This window comes from Penicillium oxalicum, chromosome II (genome assembly GCF_001723175.1).
Source record: "Penicillium oxalicum strain HP7-1 chromosome II, whole genome shotgun sequence".
Taxonomy (NCBI): domain Eukaryota; kingdom Fungi; phylum Ascomycota; class Eurotiomycetes; order Eurotiales; family Aspergillaceae; genus Penicillium; species Penicillium oxalicum.
Window position 1 is genome coordinate 3281409 of NC_064651.1, and position 22502 is coordinate 3303910.

The following is a 22502-nucleotide window of genomic DNA, read 5'->3' on the forward strand; positions in this document are numbered from 1 at the left end:
GCGAGGCGCTGCTCCCATCACGAAGTTAGATCGTTAATCTACGTTGGTCGCATCCGCAAACTTGTCTCAGTGCTTCTGCCTTAGCTTCCCCCATTATTGTGAATAATGTTTCTTGCCCTCATTTTATCCCACGGCCGCAGGACGATAGGTTTCCTGTTAGATAGTATCGACCTGGCGCTGGATGTGGGTCAGGTGATTCAGCCCTTCACGGGGGTTGGAGATCGGAATGGCTATCTTGATGATCCGTCAACACGTCGAATGTGTCTATCGATCGCCGAAGTGTGGGGGTTTCCGGCCGGCCGCATTTCCCAAAGCGGGCTGGACGACCCAAATTTGAGTCGATCAAGGTCCGGGCTCGAACCATGCATCCCCGTCTTCATTTACAGGAAACACGTTCACCCCAGCATCCTCCGATCTTCAACTCAGGATTTTTTGGATCAGTCAATTCTGGGAACCCAAGCTGAATTCTCAGTATGGAACTCGATACCTCTGACATTGCCCTTTTGACAGAAGTCAAGGGGGGGGGGGGGGGGGGGGGGCACTCTCAGGGGTGCGCCATTGCTGATTCAATAGCGCAAGCAACCTTGGGTGACCATCGATTTCTGAAACCAAAGGTTCATCACGCGGAGGATACCTGAGGAGCGCTGAACATCGGATCGTCCGGCTGAGGGTCGGTGAAGAGCCGTTTCAACCGTTATGATCAACCAAGGTCGAATACATCGCAATGCCGACCAGGTAATTCCACCAATTGCCTGGCATCACCTAAAAATTGGCAAGTGCAGCACGAAGCTGTCATGGAACACCATCACCAATGGCACCCAGACCTGGCCAGTCATCCTGCTGGATGAGGATCTGGACAGTGAGCAGTGGGCACCGCCAATCACAAGTCACCAGTTTCAAGGACCGGACAACGGTCCATGCACCATGTGGGCGATGTTCTCGAATTTGAGGGCTTCGGCGCCGTTCGTGAAGAGGCAGGATCGACCCGGTAAAGTTTCTTCGAGGTGGTCCATGACTCTGGTGGCTCCATATTGAAGGGGGCCCCAGTCAACGTGAGTTAAGCGTTCGCCCTGTCGCAAGAGTTGGATGGTGAAACACGCAGCGATGAAACACACGCGAGAACCAGATCCCGGCCCGGGTCTCCAACTTGTCCCCTCCCGAATTTTCTGATTGGCCTGGCCGGTCTATATTTTTCAGAATTGAAGGCTCGCCCTGATCGACCAAGTTTCGAGGGCGATCCCTAAGGACATTCGGGGAGGATGATCATTGTTAGCGGTTCCAGATCGCTGAGAATGATGTGATTGATATTTTTCCCCCAGTTGGAGAGGTCTACTGAGAGAGACTGGAGGTCAAGGGGAGAAAATTATAAAGAGCGACGGTTGCTCACGTCTCAAGGGAACTCTTCGTCCACATCGGTCCTTGTTCAACAGTCTCATCGCCTTTCTTTTCTCTTTGCGCTCTTTTCTTGCCCTCTTTTGCCTTTCATTCCCTGAACTCCTAAAGAGCTGGTCTCTTGTATTCCTGACGACAATTCTATTCGCTTCTTTGCCCCTCGCAACACATTCGCTATCATGAAGACTGTTGTTGCTCTCACCTTTGTCGGTGCCGCCCTGGGCGCTCCCACCAAGACCATCGAGAGCCGAACATTCGGAGGTCTGGGGAGCGGTCTCGGTGGTCTCGGTGGTCTTGGTAGCGGTAGCGGTGGCGGTGGCCTCGGTGGCCTCAGCGGCCTCAGCGGTCTCAGCGGCCTCGGCAGCGGTGGCCTCGGTGGACTTGGAAACTTGGGAAGTGGTGGTCTGGGATCTCTGACCGGAGCCTCGGGCAGCAGCAGCGGCCTGGGAGCGCTGGCATCGCTCATCCCCAGTGGAGGCAACCTCGGGGGTCTCAGTGGCCTCGGCAACCTGGGTAACCTTGGATCGCTGGGTTCCCTGGGCTCTCTCGGCGGATCAAGTGGCGGCTCTGGCCTTGGATCGCTGGGCTCCTTGGGCTCTCTGGGCTCGGCTCTCGGAGGCACCTCTTCATCCTCCGACGCCAGCGCTGATGCAAGCTCCGGCTCCGGCTCCAGCACCAGCTCCAGTGCCGGCTCCGATGTGAGCGCCAGCGCCAGCGCGAACGCCAACTCTCAGTCTGATGCGAGCGCCAACGTCAATGCTGGCTCCGGCGCCAGTGCCGGCTCTGGTCTGGGTGGTTTGGGTTCGTTTGCCTCTCTTGGCTCAGGTCCGAATGCCTCTCCTTCCGGTTCTGCGGTGAATGTTGGCTCTTCAGGAGACACTCTTTCTAAACGCCAGTTTACAGGCTCGATCACTGCCAACGATGTCACTAGCAAAGCCAGCTGCAAGGAGCTGACGTTTATCTTTGCACGTGGAAGTGATGAAATGGGCAACATGGGCTCCGTGATCGGACCTCCCGTGGCCAGCCAGCTGAAGTCTCTGACTGGCAACAAGGTCAACGTGCAGGGTGTTGACTATGCCGCAACGGCAGCGGTGAGTGATAACCCCCTTCTCCATTCTCCCTTCTTATTCTCTCTCTCTCTCTCTCAGCGGGCGCCCTGTTAGAGACCAGCCGTCAATCGATGGCGCGCCTTTGTCCCTTTCTCGTATCAAGCCTCGTCGACTGACCAAGATTGATTCCTCTCCTCAGAGCAACGTCGCAATGGGATCCAACGGCGGTCCCATCATGGCCAACTTGGTCAAGACTGCCCTCGCCCAGTGCCCCGACACCAAGGTGGTCCTGGGTGGTTACTCTCAAGGTTCAATGGTGGTGCACAACGCCGCCAACAGCTTGAGTGCGGATCAAGTGGCTGGTGCGGTGCTCTTCGGTGACCCCTTCAAGATGCAGGCCGTCGGCAAGCTGCCCAAGGACAAAGTCAAGGAGTTCTGCGCTCTGGGCGACCCCGTCTGCGAGAACGGTGCCAATGTGATGGCGCATCTGAGCTACGGCGCCAATGCCAAGGAGGCTGCTCAATTCCTTCTGCAGGCTGCCGGTATTTCTGCTTCCTCTTAAGCCTTTGGAGTATCATGGAAGTTGGATGGTCAGCCCGTATGAAGGATGACCTACGCTTGATTCACAGATGACTTGCCCATGGAAGGAGGGGGGGAGGCAAAGTGATCTGTGGACTCATGCTTCCGATTCTGATGGTGATAATTAGTTTTAGTCTCGTATTCTATTCAATCGAAGTTGATCTTCTTGAAGAAAATCATTATTTTACTTTTCGTTTTGTTGTGGTTATTCATCTTTCAGCTTGTCGGATCTAGTGGTAAAGTCCGCGTACGTTGATTGGCCATCAGGAACAGGGATACTATCATTCGGAGGTAACATAAGTCCGGACGGGATTATGCAACAGACCCAACGGGCGAAAACATGAAAAAAGAAAAGAATAGGATACAAAAAAAAAGAGCATCGAAGAGGTCCTCCCTATCCCCTTCAATATCCATCTCTTGGGAATCGGAAATCCAAAAAAAGGCATCCCCACCTACGCCTCGACCTTTCTTTCCCAACAGAGGGTGACCCGTCACTCGTTGATAGGAATCGCGCCTGTTCGTCGTTGGTATCCAGGCATGTGCGTGAGTGTAGATTTTTCATTTCAGTCTGCTACATAGTACACAGCTGTATTGGTTAGAATTACCTGTCCTGGTGGGCCGTCTTTCTGGGATTCTGCTTGATTCAGTGGTAGGATCAGCTTGGATCCTGGGAATCAAGAAAATTTTTTCTGGATGTACAAGGTCTAGTTTTAGGTGGGTGAATAGTAATCTCGGAAGTGATTAGTTGTCACCGAGTGACTTCCAACCACGGGGCCTGAGAAAAGTTCCGGCGCTCGGGATGATCACGACACCAGATTTGATGCGGCCCAAAGGAATGGAATCAGATGCGCCGGGGGGGGGGGTTGGATCTATCAGATTAGATCGCTCTGTGCATTGTGCCCTGGTGCAGTATGCAGCGCACGTCTCCCGATACGTTCTTTTACTGTCGATTTGTTTCGGCCCAACAGAGGCCGGCCTCTGTTCCACATGTCCAGCTCCATGTGCCAATTAGGGTGGGCCTAGAATGGCCGAAAAGGAATGCAGCTGAGGTTGAAATTTGAGCTTGATCTGGCGTAGCATTGGAGAGAGGATGAGAAGACTACAAGGCAGGGACAGTTTTCCCAACCTGGGCCAAATCAGAACCCACCCATCTTACCCATTGTGTCCATTTTGCAAGTGGAAAAGAGCAGTGTCCTGTTTGTCATCTGGCGATTGAGAGTCCTAGCTTCTGTCGCTAGTTGCCCGATTGGACCCTGAAACGCAGAATGAGTAGGTATTGAGGATGTCCAAAGGTCCGCTTGGTGGAGATACTTCCAGCAAAATCCAGGGATCCCTGGTTTGGCATGAGTGAGAGTGCCGGTTCTTTTCTCCGAGTTGACAAATCCACGGTGCAGAACGCTTTCTCTTGATTTCCAATGCCGATAAAGAATGGGTCCGGTCGGTAGAATAGTCAACCGTCTTATTCTGTGGTTTGGTTGGTGGTGATTTCAAGCATGTCTCTGAGCTCAGCACGAATTGATTTTGCGTCATCGCGCGGCTTTGAAATCCAAAAATCTTTGGAGCTCTGTGATTCGTCGCCGGGTTGACTGTGCTTATGGAAAGGGACCCTCTGGAAAATTCAGAGACGGTCAACGATCTTGTGGGTCGGACTTAAGCTGTGTCCGATTTGTAAGACTGGTTGACTCATGAGAAGGACTGTAAATGATATGCATGTAGAGTATCGATTTTGACGAGAAAGAGTGGAGAGGACGTCTATAAAGGTCGTCGGCATGCCCCGAGTAGTGCATTGGAAGAATCAGATCATCTCAACGAACTCGACTTGACTCGATTCAAAAGCTGGCTTCGACTCTTTGGCAGCAGCAGTAGCAGCATCTGTCTGAACAGTATTACACGATAGATCACTGTCAACCATCTGCAGTACTCTAGTACATCGTGCCACGCGGTAACGAGTTCGATTCCAGTCGCACTGCCAGCCTTGTGAAACACCAGAAAAGAGTGCGACCCACCCAATAACCTCATCCCCGAGCCCACATCAAATCACGTGAGACGTCCATTTACCGCTTTGAGAAACACCCGCGATGGCATCCGTCATTCGAGATGCGCCCTTTGGCCAATTGGTGCGCTACTTGACCAACAACAAATACTTTCAGTATCCTGAGGAACGGCCTGATTTTGAGCTCCCCGAGGCATGGCGCGAATTGATCAGTGGCGCCGATTCTATCAAGCCGGTGCGCGACCTGGAGAAGGCACCCGTCGCAGGCACGCCTGCATCCTTGACCGATGAAGACGCAAGTGTCAGGGGACAAAGTCCCGATGCCGAGAGTGAGACCACGACGGCCACGGCCACAGAGGCGATTGCACGAGTGAATACCAAGGAGACACTGGCCTACACGCAGTCCCGCTTGGAAGCGGACGAAGAGCATGAAATTCAGAAACTCCAGTCCATTCCTATCCAACCGAAGAAGACCAAAGATGGCACCATCCTTGTCGATTGGTACTATACCGATGATCAGGAGAATCCACACAACTGGTCGAATCGGAAGCGGGCTTTGCTCACCACCATCATCTGTCTGTATACCTTTGTGGTCTATACCACTTCGGCCATCTATACAGCCTCCGTGCCAGGAGTGATGGAGGACTTTGGCGTGAGTAACCTGCTGGCGACTCTGGGACTGTCATTGTACGTCTTGGGCTATGGTATGGGTCCATTGGTCTTCTCGCCGCTGAGTGAAATCCCTCTTATCGGGCGGAATCCGGTCTATATCGTGACCATGTTCCTGTTCGTGATCTTGTCCATCCCCACGGCCCTGGTCCACAATTTCGCAGGCTTGATAGTCCTTCGATTTCTGCAAGGATTCTTTGGTTCTCCGTGTCTCGCTTCGGGAGGCGCCTCGATCGGTGACATGTACAGTCTTCTGTCCCTTCCGTACGCCATGATGGCCTGGGTTTCCGCGGCATATTGTGGACGTAAGTACACTTCTCTCCCCACCCCTGCTGCTTGATGCACTCACTCCCGCTTCCCTTCCAAGAGAAAATGCGAAAACTGACACAAAATAACCCCTATATAGCCGCCTTGGGACCCCTTCTCAGTGGGTTTGCAGTCGCCGCCAAGAACTGGCGTTGGTCCCTCTACGAATCCATCTGGATGTCGGCTCCCGTCTTTATCTTGATGCTCGTCTTCCTGCCCGAGACCAGCAGTGCTACCATCCTCCTCCGTCGCGCCGCGCGTCTCCGCAAGATCTACAACACAGACCTCTTCATGTCCCAATCTGAGATTGACCAGCGCAACATGAAGGTCTCCGACATCGCCGTCGATGCCCTGCTCAAGCCGCTCCAGATCACCATCATGGACCCGGCCGTACTCTTTGTCCAGGTCTACACCGCCATCACCTACGGCATCTACTACTCCTTCTTCGAGGTCTTCCCCCTCGTCTACCCAGTCTACTATCACATGAACATGGGGCAAATCGGCCTCGTCTTCCTCTGTATCCTAGTCTCTTGTCTCATCGGCATCGCCGCCTATTCGGCCTACCTCTACTACTGGATGAACCCCCGTATCCACCGCTTCGGCTTCCCCGTCCAGGAAGCTCGTCTGATCCCCGCCTTGCCGGCCGCCCTGGGCCCCACGATCGGTCTGTTCATCTTTGCCTGGACGGCCCGGGCCTCGATCCACTGGATCGTACCCACCATCGGTATCACCATCTACGGCGCCACCGTGTTCGTGGTGATGCAGTGCCTCTTCGTGTACATCCCCCTGAGTTATCCGCAGTACGCGGCCAGTCTGTTCGCGGCGAATGACTTCTTCCGCAGCGCTTTGGCCTGTGGGAGTGTCTTGTTTGCTCATCCATTGTTTGGTAATCTCGGCGTCGCTCGCGGAACCAGTCTCTTGGGCGGGTTGAGTGTGATTGGAATTGTGGGTATCTGGCTGTTGTACGTGTACGGAGCACGTCTCCGGTCACTGAGCAAATTTGCTATTTCAGATGACTGAGCGGTGGGAACGAGTCGAATGGAGAGATTGAAGAAGCAACATGTTGGCATTGATGGAGTTGACTTGCTTTTCCCTTTTGTTTTTTTCTTTTCTGTGTCTTTTCCCCCCATTTTTCGGCGTTGTAATGCAGATTATCTATAATACGCTCAGTCCTGGGGACTTGACCCTCGGTACTTTTTTATTATCAAATACCTAATATTACCTATTCCAACTCTACAACTGAAAATGCTTGTGTAATATTCCACATAAAACCAAATAGACCTGGGTTCTAATGCTACCCACTTTATGCCCCTGAGGCAAATAGTCTCTAGCAAACCTTTAGACCGAAAGTATGAACAGCTAGTGCATTAGACCAATGATGAATTAGTCAATTCCTTTTTTTTGGTTCACATTGCTACAGTATTCAATCATTCAAAGAAGAGGACTTTCTTTTTCCCCCGGTCATTACCGCCCGATAGATTGACCAGGGCTCATGCATATGGGATGAGATGGGCATGTGTTGGTCGGATCAAAAAGATGGAAGAAAAATAATTCAGAGGATCAGATAAGGATGCATTAACATATAGGATTAGGACCGTGTCATGTGATTGAAAAAATAGCGAGAAAGAGAGAAGGAGAGAGAGGAAGAGGAATCCTTGATCGTGCCTTGTGAATTATCGAGCCGATTCATATTACCAGAAGAAAAATCCCCGGGGTGTTTGGCATTTTCAACACACAGTGATGAAGAGACCCAATCTGATCGAGAATTAGTCATGAGAGAAAGAGAAGGAAAAAAAATAGATGTAGACATGCACAGAGATAAAGGACTTACGGAGAAGGATTGTAATCCTGGAAGAATTCCAAATTGGTGCTTCCGGCGTTCTTCATCTCGTACGCAATACGCTGGCCAGCCGGGCAAGAGAAGGTAGAGACGACGTAGGAGTTGCCAGGAGAGACAGTGAGAGTGCCGAGATCCTTCGAGACGGAGGGGGCATTGCTGAACGTGGTGTGCAACGTGGCGGCACTAGACAGAGCAGCAAAGTCGATCTTGCCGTCGCCGCTAAAGGTGAAGGAGGACGTCTCGAGATCCGACTGCTTGGGGAAAAGGAAGATCAAGCTGCAGGTCTTACCAGAGTCGGCGGTGGGAATATCGAAGTTGAAGATGCTGGAAATGGTGTTGGTGATCTTGCCGTTGAACGAGGTGCCGTACTCGGTGTTGGGGGAAGCTGAGTTGATGGGGACGATCAAATGAGGGAACTCGAAGTTTCCAGGCGACAAGGAGGCAGGACAAGCGTTATTGCTGCCAGTGCCAGTGCCAGTGCCAGTGCCAGTGCCAGTGCCAGTGCCAGTGCCAGCGCCAGTGCCAGCGCCAGTTCCAGCGCCAGTTCCAGTGCCAGTTCCGCCACCGCCTCCAGACGATGGAGCGCAGTTGTCGGCCTTCAGCTCAATAGACTTGCACTTGCTAAGGGCAGAGCTCAGCTGAGTGTAAATGTTCAAGCCACCGTTATCGCCCGTCTCGCAGGCAAAGAACTTGGTGGTGCCTCCAAACGTGAGGAAGCCCTGGGCATTGACCGAGAAGCCCGTAGTGGGAGTAGCACCAGTATCGCATTGAAGTTGAGTGGTGGGTGCTATATAAAAGCCATTAGCTCGTCCGATCCTCATATCAAATTCTCACCCAGATGATAACTGTTCACTCACGTGTGAGAATACATCCCCGTCCCTTCTCGTCAGTCAAACCGCCATTGGGACCAATGCAGAATGTGCCAGTGGGCAGACTGGTATCACCAATACGGTTTTGTCCGTCGCTCAACTGTCCAACGGGGCCCGAACCGCCGCCAGTAGCGGAGAGGTGGAAGCAGCAGCTTTCAGTGCGAGAAACCAAAGCCTGCGCGCTGGCAGCCAGGACGGCAACGTTCAGGAAGCTTCGCATCTTTGATGATTTATCGTGATGCTTTTTATCTTTCCAAAAAGATCACGAAAACGGTCGGAGAGAATAGGGTCAGAGTGGACGGATGATTCTCAAGCGGTGCAGATGTAGTCTGACAAGGGGGAGAATAACCCAAAATGTTGAGGGATAGCACAGCATCTTTATATCTTTTAACGGAGGACTGGATAGGACTGGACGATTCGCTTGTCAACCAGAACCTCTCAAGGTGAAAGATCATTGGTCTCATTGATGGTGCTTAGAGAAAACAGACACGTCATGGAAAGCCATCATCCCACAGAATGATCGAATTTCCGCCCATCAATTTCACGAGGGTGACCGGGACAAGCGGCCAACGGAGTCGACTCGGGGTCAGAGAGCCTCCATCAACGTGTGCACTGTTCCTCTCTCAAGCGAGAGAGAAATACACACCGTAGCAGTCCAGCTTTCTCCGGTAGTACCGGCACATACCCTCCTGCTGTAGCCTGGAGGGTGGCGAGTCCATTGACCACGGCTCACAGCTTCAGCTACTATTGCTCGCCTTGTTTTCCTAGTGGTCACCAGTGACTGTCTGATTTGGAGAGCAGCCCTTCCTTCAGAGTGGAGACCATTGATTAAGTGAAAAGACACTTTGCATCCAATAGAAATATGCTTGACTTGGGATGCCTCCTTACAATTAGTGGGTGCATTGACTTCATGAGCAAGTCACCTACTGGGGAGCTCCACCATACCCCAGGGGAGACTGGCATGGACAAGGACAAACGAGTAGAAAATCATCTTGTCACCATGCAGTCAAAGCATATCCACTTTTGGATGACCTTGATTTGGTTTGAGCCAGGAAATAACCTCCACTCGCATAGATTCTCCCGTGGAGTCGTGGCTGAGGTCATTCCAATTATTGTTGGGGGTCTTGATCGGGTAATCGGAGGATTAACCGCAGAGCCAGCTAATATCTCCGCTAGGCGATTCCCATTCATCGCATTGGTCTTCTCGTTGTTTTTTCTCCCTTCCTTTCGTTCATGGGTGTAGGATTTCTTGGGTACTTCCTGCCTCTGTTTCCTCTTCTTTGCTTTTTCATGCTGTAATCCAGCTGAGGAGGCACACATATCTTATCATCCAGGGTAGGCATCGGGCACCCAAGGCCTATGCATGAACTTTCCAGTAGACGACTTTGGACCTGGACAAAACAGTTCAAAGTGGATCATGAATATCACTTTGAGGGATTTTTTTCGTCCAAGTTCTCCATGTCTTTCTTTTCTCAACTGAAACCGGTTAGGGGACAAGAGCAAACAGCAACACACAAGCAATTGGGGATCGTCAGTGGAGTCTGCCCGTCCGGGAGTGATGAGTAGTTACACCCCATGATGAAGTCCAAAGGTAATCAGTGGATCCCCTTCTCTCTAGTGGGTAACTGATTATGGATCATGGGGAAGAACATGGAGAATGTGCTGTATGGGTGGTGCTGCACGGGAGAGATGCAGTCAACTGGTACGAGCAACAACCAGGCCATTTCTATTTTTGTTCATTTCTGAGTGTGGCCCAGCAAAGAGGATAATCTGGTTAGGCAAAAGTAACCCTTCAGTGCCTTTTGTCCCGGGTCGCGTATTCGTTCACATTTGTTCGTAATGTGGTCGATGATTCTGAGGCAACCATGGGACAGTGCCGGAGAGCAAGTCCTCGGCGACGTCATTCATTCACGTTTAGGTATCATGTTGACACGCAAGTAGGTGCAGCTTTCAGTGCCCGCGCCTGCGTGTCAACAAAACAGCTCATGAACCAAGCAAGCCACAACTGCGGGGTGCGTTGATGATCGGATCTGCTCGCCGAGAACAACCTCTGCCTGGCTAAGTCCACTCTGCACCAACTGTGTGCGATCAAACTGAGACACGTTCTCCACTTCCTACCCGGGGGGTTCCTGTTTTAGACGAGTCGTTCATGGCAAGGTCAAGGATAGGACGGGAAACTCCTCCATAGAGGGAATGATCATCACGATGGTTCTTTCAGGTCGCTACAAGCCAGCCATACTCGGAGGGGGAAAAGCAAAGAACGGCTGTCATCGAATGGCTCGGACTCCCGGCACAAAGCCATCGAGCGATTGCTGAGGTCATTCAGCGGTGCAGGGCTAGTCGTGGTAGAACAATGACCCCGGTTGCCCAGATCTCCAATGTCAATGAAAAACAAAGCCATATCCATGAGCCCAAATATGGTGCCGCGGGATTGATTTCGAAAGGGATACATCCGAGGCAGTCGCCATTGTCCTTCCCATCCAGAGAAAAAACGCCCTCGCGTGGAAACCACTACAATGGTAGGACATGTTGAGAGACTTCAAACCCGACCGAATGTTAGAGAAAGGGAGGGTAGAAGAATGGGCATTCCAAAAGGAGCGGACTGCACGTCTTGCAGGTCTCGAAAGCTCGATTTCAGATGCATCAAGCTGCCTGATCTGGGTGCCATCCTATTTGTGGATCGGGTGAGGCTTGGGTTTCTTTTTCGGCCGAACCCTTTCACCTCTGCACGTCTACAAGAAGTTCATAGAACCCCTCTGAGTTCGGTCTGTCTCGATCATCGTAACGCGAATCTGTCCCTTGGCGCAACTTAAATTTCCCAAGGACGCTTGAAGTGACTTGTAAAATGGAAGAGTGCTGAAGCTTCTCCGCTGTCAACCGCCCAGGCATCATCATTTGAACTGGAATACCTTCACCAGGGAAATAATGGGTCTCGCAACCGGACGGTCTACCGACAGTTACTGGGATCAACGCAGTTCCAGAAAGCCGCAGTAACCGGCGACTCCCATCGACCCTCTTCAGTAAGTGACATCCAGTTCGCATATCAAACCTGCATGTTGAAAAGAAAAAAGGCTTGACGGATACTTTGGGGACTTCTCGAGATCATGGAAGATATACGAGAAGATATGAGGCGGCAGTGGAGTCTATATCGGCAATTACCCTTGTATTCCGATTGGTTCCAAGGCCATCATCCCAAATCGAGACGCAGGCATCTGGAAGGATTTAAGCACCTGGCAGAGGTGGATCCAGCACCAAGAGCGACGGGTGATCCGCTAGATTTTGCCAGAAGCCAGCCTCGAAATCCCACAGATCCTGGCTCAACAGAGCCGCCCAATCTTCGTTGGTATCATCGGTTCCGCTATACTGAGGATGACTAGCGTCTGAAGTGAACGAGTCCAAAAATCTCTGAATGGTGTGCGTGGCTTTGGACAGCAGTGCGTAATTAGGATCGCCAACCTTGACCAACGTTCCAATTTGAACCTCGGCAACGAACACACTCAGATCACGTAGAGACTTGGTTTGAGAGATTCCCGGTAAAGAGTGGGAGTGTTGTTTGAGCAATGCCAGCAGAATGATCCCCGCAGCTGGGAGACCATAGTAGGCGACCTGGTAGATTGGAATCAGTTTCAATCTCCGAGAGTCCGGCAGCCTCGAGCATGACTCAAGCGAATCGAGGAGTCGGGAGCCAAAGATTCCGTACCTTCCAGATAAGACCCGTTCCCGAATTTGTCAGCTGATCTCGAAGGAGAATCAATTCCACCACCAGAGCAAGCATTTGTCCCGCTGTTTGCACGATGTGATTATCAGGCTCGCTGGGGGTATTGAGCAGCAAGAGTCTCAGCAGGAAAAGAACATGGAGATGATTGAGTCGAACATGGGCAAGAAAGTCTCGACTGAATGAGCTTTGTGCGCATTGCTTGAGGCTCCCCTGGAGGCGGAATTGGGGCGGCAGAGACTCCCAGTGTTCCTCGGCTTTCTGCTGAATGAGACTGCAACATGTTAGACTGCTATCCGTCGGTCTCGGACAGCGAAAGAACAGAAGTAGTGCGGGGGACATGGGAAACAAGAATCGAAGAAGAGAACAAAGTCAATGAAAGCAAATCTGTCCTCACCTTGCCCGCCTCACACAATCGACATCGTGTTTATCTTGCAAAAGTTCCCAAATCTCTTCTTTAAGAGAGGCACAAAGTGCAGACCAACAAGTATCGGCCCTGTATCCAGTCTCCGCGGTCGGATTCCAGGTGAAACGGCCGCCGGAAGAGCGTAGGATGACTCCATCGGAAGGAATCTGAAAATGACAAAACCGTTTCGTCATTCGCGGAGGACGTCCCAAGAAGATTGCGATGTTCTTGTCCGCAGAATAAATCCGCGCAAACGCCGTCTTGCGTAACTCGATCAGGAAAAGTGGAATTTGGGGCTTAATCTCCAGATTCTCATGATAGCCGAGCGCAAAAGTCGAGGAGATTACATCTCCGAGCTTGCGCCACGTGCGATAGCCTTGAAAGAATCTTAGTCTATGACCGGGATGGGAGCAGATAAGATCCAGCCCATGATGGATTCTGGTCCAGACTCACTTTGATCTCCGTCCACATAAGAATGAAGGATGAAATTCTCATATTGCACGATCAGCTGGAGGTCATTGAGACAGTCCAGCGAGAGAGAAATCTCTAATGAAAAATCACAGAGCTTCGTCGCAAGTCGTCGCAAAGTAAACTGTCGCTCCTCCGAGTTGTACAGAAGCGGGAAGAAGGGAATATCGATCGTTGCTCGGCTCACGGCGGCAAAAAAGATTCCCACTGTCTCCCATCGCGCTTGGTGATTGAGAAATTGCGCGGCAAAGCTCTCAAGATCCGACGAGGCATCAAACTGCAAGGGCTGGGCCGAGTTTTGCAACAGCCGCTGCGCAAACACAAAGTGCCAATTCTCGTCATGTGAAGTGAACAATTGAGTGACACTTTCGGCACACTGCGCGACAAACAGTTCTGCAAGAGCTAGATTTGCACCCTTGGCCAGCCAAAACAGAACGAGATCTTTCATCGCATCGAGAGAATAAGTCGTCAATAAATGTCGGAGGACCTCTGCACCTTGCCACAAGAGGTGATTGTCGTCGATACCCTGGGAGCCCACATTGTCCGCGCCAGGCAGTTGACCACCACCAGTAGCTTGCTCGCCATCTGTCGACGGAGTGATATGTTTAAAGATAGCCGCATGGCTCGACGAGCCTAAGTACCCTGGGTTTGGATATAAATTGCGTCGGGCCTCAAAAGAGGGTGACGGGTCCGGCGATCGTACACTTTAGTCATAAAATAGGCTTCTCGATTAGAGTCCAGTCTTTGGTTGGTGTCTGTATCATATGGCACGCGATAGCATGTGGAGTGGGTTGGGATCATGTTCCAGAGGGGGTGCATTGGCAAATAGTGCCCTGAGACCGTGGATGGTGATACTGGAGTCCCTGGACACACCCTACAAGCGCCCTACCAGCGCCCTACGGGTTCTGGAGATCCACCAACTGAATGTAGCCACATACCTGGGTTTTTCAACCCGCCGCCGCTTGAATGGGGCCGTGCGGTAGATACACACGCCTCGAGTACGCTGACAGCGCGAACATACCGGCTGTTGGTGGTCGCATGCCAACTTGGCTTTGCGACAGGCCTCGCACGCCGCAAGTCTAAGTGAGGACATCAACGGCCCGACACAGAAAATAATGATGGACCCTTACTGCGCAGCTCCGACCAAAAGACCTTTTTTGGGGAGGTTTCTCTCGGCTATCAGCGGGGACACGCGCAATTCTCGGTCCAGTCGGCGATGAGAAAAGCAAAGAAAAAAGGCGATCAGATTATGGCGATGCACAAGTGGGGGGGAGAGGCAGAACGAAGGTGGAGTCTTGGGGGGGCAGTTAGAAGAAAGTTGGAATGCGGAGTTCCAATCACGAGGAGTCAGGTGTACACGGATTAACTACTGGATGGAGGCGACTATAAAGAGATCTCCATCACGATTCTCTCCCTTGAAAGTCCCTAACATCCTATCATTGCCTCTTCTCTCCAACTTTCTCACCTTCTTGTCCTCATTTTCTGAATCCTTCGGATTGAATCAGATCTAGCGCTCTAAACGCAGAGGATTCTTATCTTCCCCACCCCCCCCCCCCCCCCCCACCCACCAACCCTGAAGCATCCTCAAATCATATCACAACACACCATGTCATCCTCGGCAGAGACAATCCAATTAGGAGATTATCTCTTTACCCGTCTGCTTCAGCTGGGGGTGAACTCGGTTTTTGGAGTTCCTGGTGACTATAATCTGCGCCTGTTGGACCATGTTGAGCCATCGGGGTTACACTGGGTAGGCAACTGCAACGAACTGAACGCCGCATATGCCGCAGATGGCTACGCCCGCATCAATGGTCTATCTGCGATAGTCACCACATTCGGTGTGGGTGAGCTCTCTGCGGCAAATGGTATTGCGGGTGCATATGCGGAAAGGTCTGCAGTGGTGCATATCGTAGGAACCCCCTCACGACAGCTGCAAAGCTCTCGGGCGTTGATGCACCACACTTTCTCCGATGGCGATTACCGCCGCTTTGCGGCCATGGCAACGCACATCACCGCGGCACAGATGAATGTTACCGACTCCATGTCGGCACCAGATAACATCGACTGGATTCTGCAGCAGGCGCTCATTCACAGACGGCCGGTATACCTGGAGATTCCTGATGACATGAGCGAGACGCTCGTCGCGGCAGCCAACTTGAAGACACCCATCAAGATCCCAACAACGCCGAGTGCTGCCCATGAATCAAAAGTGATCACTCAGATTCTGGATCGGCTGTACACTGCGAAGAAGCCCTTGATCCTCGTCGACGGAGAGAGTCGACCGCTCGGAATTCTAGACCAACTCGACCAGCTCATCCAAAAGACCAACTGGCCCACATGGACAACAGTCTACGGCAAGGGCCTCGTCAACGAACATCTTCCAAACGTCCATGGCCTCTACGCCGCAGCATACGGCGACAAGCCCTCACAGGAATACTTTGAATCCGCCGACCTCATCTTGACTTTCGGTCCACACTACAGCGACACAAACACCTATTTCTGGACGACAATCCCCAAAGCCACCGCCGCCATCCAATTCAAAGACAGCACCATTCAAATCGAAAACGAAATCTACCGCGACGTATCCTCCAACGCTGTCCTCACCCAGATCCTCGAGACCCTCGACTTCACCCGCCTTGTGCAGGCTCTCGGCCCAGCCAAGCGCGAAGCCCCCACTACATCCAACATTCAAGACTCGGACATCATCGCCCAGCACAACTTCTACCCGCTACTAAACCCCCTCTTCAAAGAAGGCGACATTATCCTCACGGAAACCGGCACCGCCGCCTACGGTGGCCGCACTTTCAAACTCCCTCCTCAATCACGCCTCTTCGGCGCAGTCACCTGGCTCTCTATCGGATTCATGCTCCCCGCCACCCTAGGCGCCGCTCTCGCCAAGAGAGAGCTCAACCAACCCACCGGAACCAAGAACCAAACCGTGCTCATCATCGGCGACGGCAGCTTGCAAATGACCGCCCAGGAGATCAGCGTGATGATTAAGAAGAAATTGGATATTCTCATTTTCGTCGTCAATAATGAAGGGTACACCATTGAACGGGTGATTCACGGCCGAAATCAGAGCTACAACGATGTGCCCTTGTGGCGGAACACGCAGGCGTTGAATTACTTTGGTGCCGATGACGAACAGGTCAAGAATAGCACTTTCCAGGCGTGGACCTGTGGCGAGCTGAAGGAGATTTTGAAGAATGAACGCGTGCACAGTGGAAGTGGTGTTCGGATTGTCGAGGTCTTTATGGATCGGGAAGATGTTCAGGGGCCATTGCTGTATTTGTTGAACAAGCAGAAGGCAGAAGAGCAGCAGCAGGGCAAGTAGCTGCTTCTAACAGAACAGACTGTGGTTGTACAGGGGATCCAGTTCAAATGATTTATTTCTTTTTGAGTTGACCGGACCCGATCTCTATTGCATAATGGATTTAATGAATACAAACTTGAATGATTTAAAAAGGACCTCCTCTCAGTTTACAGTTTCAAGAGTTGGTCATTCTTGTCTATTGAGTTGAAATCAATGACAGCCTTTTGATTGAGGGTGAGAGCTTCCATTTTCGTTGGGCACCATACCCATTCAGACCGTCATCTCGAACTAGTTAGAGCCCAGTTGAGGGGTAAAGGAATGAAAGAAGAAAAAAAGGCACCAAGGGGCATTGCGATATTGAGAAGCAGTTCAATATATGAAGGAGAATCAGCACAAAAAAATTTCAGATTAACCTCGCCCAGCCTGCCTTGATAGTATTCAAAAGGGAAACCGAAAAGGATCATATTTCAAGCTCAAAAGGAACGCCGTTTTCTATGCTCATACCAAACCCAGGAATGCACACAGTGCAATGTCGAAGTGGAGCGACAAGAAGGGGGAAGAAAAGAAAGGAGGATAATGAGAAAACACGAGCCAGGGATTAGAAGGAAAGAATGCCGGGATGGGCCGGATCGAGAGGGTGGAAGCTACAGCCATAGCCTTTCACTGAAAGGCTTGGAGGCAGTCGGATCGCTTTGTGATCCGTCTCGAAGTGAAATCGAGCAGGAAAGCCCCTTGCCGAGGTCCTCGGCGGTGGTGCTTTTCCATCACAATGCGGAAGCTGATCCAACTCAGCGAGGCTGAGGTGCTCTATTTCCGGAAGCTTTCAACGCCCAGACTGGGAGTTTCCACCGCACGATCAGAGGGAACACCCTCGTCACGGCGACGAGCGAAGAAGCTGTCACATTCCGAAACAATATAAGCCCATTCTGCCAGCGCGCGACCGGCGTACTTGCTGGCAACAATGTACTCTTGTTTGGAAAGAGCGCCCGGATCTGTGATGGGTGAGCTTTGGGCGGTCGTTGGGGATCGATGAGAATCGGCCGGCATGCTCTGTTTATCGCTCCGCGTGATGCTTTGCTCAGAGGTGTCATCGGTCGAAATCGTCTCGGAAGCGGTCTCGAAATCGACGGATTCTGTCGGCGATCGAGATCGGCATTGCTGAACGTGAAGCTGCGAGGCCACGGGCAGACACGGTCGGAAGAGACGTTTGTTCTTGGCCGGAAAACATGGGCGATCCATCCACTCGAGGGAGAATTTGAAGGAGTATGGCTGGTGGGTCACTTTGGGCTTGACGGGTTCCTCTGGAGGTGGCGAGGGCGTCTTTTCGTGTTCTTCCACGCATTGAGGAGACGGATTTTTCGAAATATCTCCACCCGTACCTTCAGAGTCGTCTCCAGAGCTGCCGGTCGCTGCCTCATTCTGCTTCGCCGAACTTCCAAACATGGAGCGAAGGAGACCCCATCGCCGCTTAGGCGCCTGAGCATCTGATCCAGCCGTATCAGGCGGATTGACGCGTCGAGGTGGGCTGATCTGATCGGACCGCACCGGAGGAACAACCCGGTCAAAGGAGACAAATAAGTTGACCGGAGATAATTGATTTTCACATCGAATGATAATGATTCGTCGGCCCGGAGCGGGCGTACAAGGTGCAGAGGACAAGGGTGCGGTGAGGCCCTCCTCGGCCTTGGATTGAAACCCGATATAGTACTCCCACACCCGCAGCAGTCTGTCGGAGAGCGTCTCGTAGATCAATCTAACAAGGTATTGTGAGCAAATCAGGGACCAACTTCGGTCGCGTGAATTCGGAACTTACGAGTCAAGGGATGAGGGATCCTCGTGGAATCGACCGACTCTCCAGCACAGTATCCGGTGAAAGTAGGCGCGCACCATCGGGCTCCAATGATTAAAATAGTGATAAAAGATGGGTTCGTGGAGCAAGAAGCCTAGACAAAGGCCCGCCTTGCGATCATTTGTTGCGGTCCAGGTGGGCCATATGCTGTAGAGAAAAGAGAGAGCCCGGACTTCGGTCAGTGAATTATGGCTTTGCATCATCTGCCGACAGACATCCAACCAAAATGACCAGTCGAAGAATTGGGTTTCGATGGACTGGGAATATCGAGCAACGATCGGAATGACCTCCTCCAAGAAATCACAGAGAAGGAAGCATGCCCGATGGTCGAAGAGAGAAATCCGTTGCGCTGCAGTCCTGAGTAGTCCGCAGAAGCTTTCCGCGTAGAACAGTCGCGCACGGTTGGGCTCGGCTGAGGAATCAGAGAGGAAATCGCGAAGCAGGATGACCAGGCGATTTTCCGCCATCGACCGGTGGCTGCTTCGGCCACTCATGAGCGAGTGCGAAGCGGCAGACACGTCGGGGGTTTCCATCAAGTCATCGAAGGTGATGGCCGCCGCGACGTGATTAGTCTCCTGCGGTGGCATCGACTGTTTGAAGATCGTGTCCTCGATGGCCACCACCAATTGTGCGTGGACCATGAGCAATCCGGGCGCGAACGTCCTTCTCTCTTTCGCCGTAGCGGGAGGTGTATATTCCGCGTAGAGAATGTGGATGTACTTCAGGAAAACAAAGAAGAGATCCGTGTCTCGCCCACACCACCGTGCGATCCAGGGGCCCCGCCATGGGATATTAGTCGTATTGAGAGGCGGTTCGGGCTTGGTGCGCAGATATCGCAGCAGAGGGCCGTGTGAGTGAAAGGCCAACGGCCGGATCGCGAGCGGGAAGTTGACCGCCAGTTCTTGAGTGAAGGCACGCATGTCCTCGGCGGAAGACTTGGGACTCTCCGCCAGAATGCGACGGAATACCGCTGGGGGGGTCTTCCAGAGGCGAACCATTTGATCCGCGACTCCTGGGCAGAAAAAGAAGGCATACGCACAGGCCTTTCCGCAAAAGGCTACCAAACTCGCAGGCGCGTGTCTCATCGACATGCGCTCGACCACAAACACCATCTGAGAGACGAGATTCTGGACAAAAATGTTGCGAATGTTGTGGTGAATGCTTTCGACCAGAAAGTCCGACCCGGATGAGACAGACCCGTCTGACGCCTCCGAGACGGAGGTCGAGGCGTATTTCAAAGAATCGCTTGGGTCACTGTCTTGCTGCGTACTGGGGTATGGGATGCGCCACTCTGGTCGACTCATGATGCCCACCACGGCTTCCAGGTAAACGGGCCGATCAGTGCCCGAGATGGACTGATTATGCTTGCCATTCAGCATCTCCAACATGCCGATCCACCATTTGTTCAGGATGTTGACTCGGCGATCCAGGTCTTCGGGTCGAAGATTCTTGCAACAGGAGTGTAACTGATGACGATTGAGAAACGGGAGGAGTGACGAGCGAATGACATTTGCCTTTAATGCGGTGGACTTGGATTGGAATCTATACATCGGCGCTGTCAGTGACCAGATGAGGCTACCGGCTTTCATCGAGGACCTACTTTTGAAAGTCCGCTTCCAGACCGCGAAACAGGCCCCACAGCTCGTCCTTCTTCTGCGAGGTTTCGTATCGGTCGTTGCTCTTGACACTGTTGCCCGTCTTTGTACCGCTGTCGCCCCCATTGTTCGTGTAGGAGGCCACGGTCTTGGCGGCGCCCTTGGGCATGGGAGGCAGTATTGGCGTTGAGATGGACAGAGACGCCGTAAATCGTTCGAGGGACGTTCGATTTCGTAACGACTGTGACGGGCTGTTGGGAGAGTCTGGGGAATCGGAGTTGCCTTTGGAGACGACCGCCACCATCGGCCGTCGAGGACGCTTGTAGAGCATCGTTCGCCTGCGAGATGTTGGGGTTTCGTCGCCCTCGCCATTGTCCGGAGCATCGGTCTTCCGATCCCGTAAGCGAGTGGGCGATTGTTCTTCAAGCCTCTGGGTGGTTCGTTTGGCTGCTGGTGAAGGGGACCGAGATGACGACCCCCAGGGTTTCCGGGCCAAACTGACAATCCGACCCGACATGGAACGAGTCTTTAATGGTCGGGCGACGGGCTCGGGAGCCCGTGTCTCCGGGACGCTGGCTCCACTTCCATCCTGCTGCGACGTAGGATTGCTTTCCTTGAGATCGTCCGTGGAAGAAAGGGTGAAGTGCGAAACGGCTCGGGATAATCTCTCGGGTCTTTTGGCGCGCAATGACGTCCGCCGTAGAATATCCTTCCCCGCCGCCACGGTCTCTTTCGTGGGAGAATCGGAGAGGGTAGGCACAGCGCAATCGGAGAAAGTGCGTCTCAAACCGGACGAGGTGGATTGGGGCGATTGGCTGGGCAGGTCGGTGAAGCTTGCGGCCCGTGAAATGAGAGGGTCATCGTCACTGGGGTAAATACTGTCCCTCCAGCCTGTCTTTGTGGTTGTCGTCCTCGTCGTGGTGGCATTTGTTGTTGTCGCGGGGGTGGGAGTGGGAGTGGAGGTGGGAGTGGTTGTCACGATGCGAAGAGAGGGCAAAGACATTTTCTGTGATCGGGGAAGAAAGGGCAAGCGGACTAGGGCGAATTAAATTCAGCAGACACCGCATGTTCCGGTGAGAAATCACGCAGGTAGAGGTGTGACTGGGGTGTGGTTAGAGACCAGCTCCTTTTCCACCACAGCAAAATTTTGGAGATCTCGCGCTGGAGACAGGGAGGGTTCGGATCACGCGTGCAGCATTGCTGAGCAGACCAGCAAAGCTTCGCAGAGAGACCGCAGTTCCACGTCCAACCGTCGCAGGGCTTGATTAGTCCGACTGAGCCAGAGGGGGGAAATCTGAATGACCCGTCACACGCACACCCAACACAACCCTAATTGGCAAATCCTAGGGTGATTTTTTTTTCTTCCTCTCCGGGTCTTTGATTTGCAGACTGGTTGATACTGCAGCGCAGGAAGACGGTCAAGGACCCGAAATAATCGATCGGTCTTCTCTCCAGCTGCGACACCGTTCAGAGAGGACGCGAGTACCAAAGCAGCAACTGATCGGCAGGTGAACGAGAGATAACGAGGGTTTGACGTCGAGTGAATACACTGATCCAAGCACCGGGGGGGGGGGGGGGGGGGGGGGGGGGGGGCCAATGGATGTTGGTTCAACAACTATGTCGCAGTTGAACCGAGGGTGCCGCAATAGACAGAGCTGAGGCTCAAATGACTTGAAAGACTGTCGGTGAATTGGCAATGATCTGGAGAAGCGACGGTGTACCAGTTGGTGGAAATAACCGCGGATTGCGGGCGTGGAGGGAAGGGGTGGAGACTGATGATCCCTTGGGAGGAGCAGGTCAAGAGACGAGTTTGGAGAAAGGAGGAGAAGGGGGGGAGGAAACGAGCGTCAAGGAGAAAGGGGACAACGAAAGAGGCACAATCAGGAACCGATACGAAAGTGAGAGTCGGAAAGTTGGAGAGATAACGAGATTGAGTGGTTCGAGCAGCTGAGCGGAGCAGAGAGCCTGGCGAGGTAATGGGGCGCATGGGGAGACGAAAAGTCACCAGAAAGGGACGATAAGTGGGTTTGTCGTGGTCTGACGAAACACACGGAGATCAATCATCATACATAATCACGACTCTGTCCATCATCATAGACATCATCATCACGAAGCACAACTAGGCTCCGATGGGAAGTGGAGTACCGGAAGGCAATTTGCCCAAAAAACGCCATAAAGAGCCTGCGGTTTCGCGAGACCAGAAAAAAAAAAGGCAGTCTCACCCGGATCCTGGTAGGTACAAACTACCTGCTCGTACTGAGCCAGTGACGAGGAACAGGACGACTACGAGTACAGTAGTCACAGGACTCGACTACTGAAGAAATTACTTTCTTATCACACATCTTCGAGGGTAGAGTAGTAGTGTACACCTTTGCATCCTCTCCCCTCGCCCTTCTCTGGAGCTTCCCAAAAGAGCGGAGCCCTCACCAGACAGCCACACCAAATGTTGGAGAATCCGA

The 22502-nt window shown here is 52.5% G+C and overlaps 6 protein-coding genes across 6 annotated transcripts; 3 read left to right on the forward strand and 3 right to left on the reverse strand.

Annotated features, from left to right (window-relative positions):
* Window positions 1–1571: 1571 nt before the first annotated feature.
* Window positions 1572–3003, forward strand: POX_b03016 (putative cutinase 1; the record flags this gene model as incomplete). Its single annotated transcript, XM_050111922.1, has 2 exons — window positions 1572–2483; window positions 2563–3003. The coding sequence occupies 2 exons, from the start codon at window positions 1572–1574 to the stop codon at window positions 3001–3003; spliced, it is 1353 nt and encodes a 450-aa protein (XP_049972268.1).
* Window positions 3004–5098: 2095 nt separating this feature from the next.
* On the forward strand, window positions 5099–7008 carry POX_b03017 (Caffeine resistance protein 5; the record flags this gene model as incomplete). Its single annotated transcript, XM_050111923.1, has 2 exons — window positions 5099–5987; window positions 6089–7008. 2 exons carry the CDS (start codon window positions 5099–5101, stop codon window positions 7006–7008), a joined length of 1809 nt encoding a protein of 602 aa, XP_049972269.1.
* Window positions 7009–7815: 807 nt separating this feature from the next.
* On the reverse strand, window positions 7816–8917 carry POX_b03018 (uncharacterized protein; the record flags this gene model as incomplete). The annotated part of the gene is made up of 2 exons (XM_050111924.1): window positions 7816–8615; window positions 8686–8917. The coding sequence occupies 2 exons, from the start codon at window positions 8915–8917 to the stop codon at window positions 7816–7818; spliced, it is 1032 nt and encodes a 343-aa protein (XP_049972270.1).
* A 3002-nt stretch (window positions 8918–11919) lies between these two features.
* Window positions 11920–14379, reverse strand: POX_b03019 (uncharacterized protein; the record flags this gene model as incomplete). Its single annotated transcript, XM_050111925.1, has 5 exons — window positions 11920–12303; window positions 12398–12686; window positions 12810–13194; window positions 13272–13990; window positions 14225–14379. 5 exons carry the CDS (start codon window positions 14377–14379, stop codon window positions 11920–11922), a joined length of 1932 nt encoding a protein of 643 aa, XP_049972271.1.
* A 513-nt stretch (window positions 14380–14892) lies between these two features.
* Window positions 14893–16620, forward strand: POX_b03020 (Pyruvate decarboxylase; the record flags this gene model as incomplete). The annotated part of the gene is made up of 1 exon (XM_050111926.1): window positions 14893–16620. One exon carries the CDS (start codon window positions 14893–14895, stop codon window positions 16618–16620), a length of 1728 nt encoding a protein of 575 aa, XP_049972272.1.
* A 786-nt stretch (window positions 16621–17406) lies between these two features.
* Window positions 17407–21046, reverse strand: POX_b03021 (uncharacterized protein; the record flags this gene model as incomplete). Its single annotated transcript, XM_050111927.1, has 3 exons — window positions 17407–18352; window positions 18413–19990; window positions 20049–21046. The coding sequence occupies 3 exons, from the start codon at window positions 21044–21046 to the stop codon at window positions 17407–17409; spliced, it is 3522 nt and encodes a 1173-aa protein (XP_049972273.1).
* Window positions 21047–22502: the final 1456 nt, after the last annotated feature.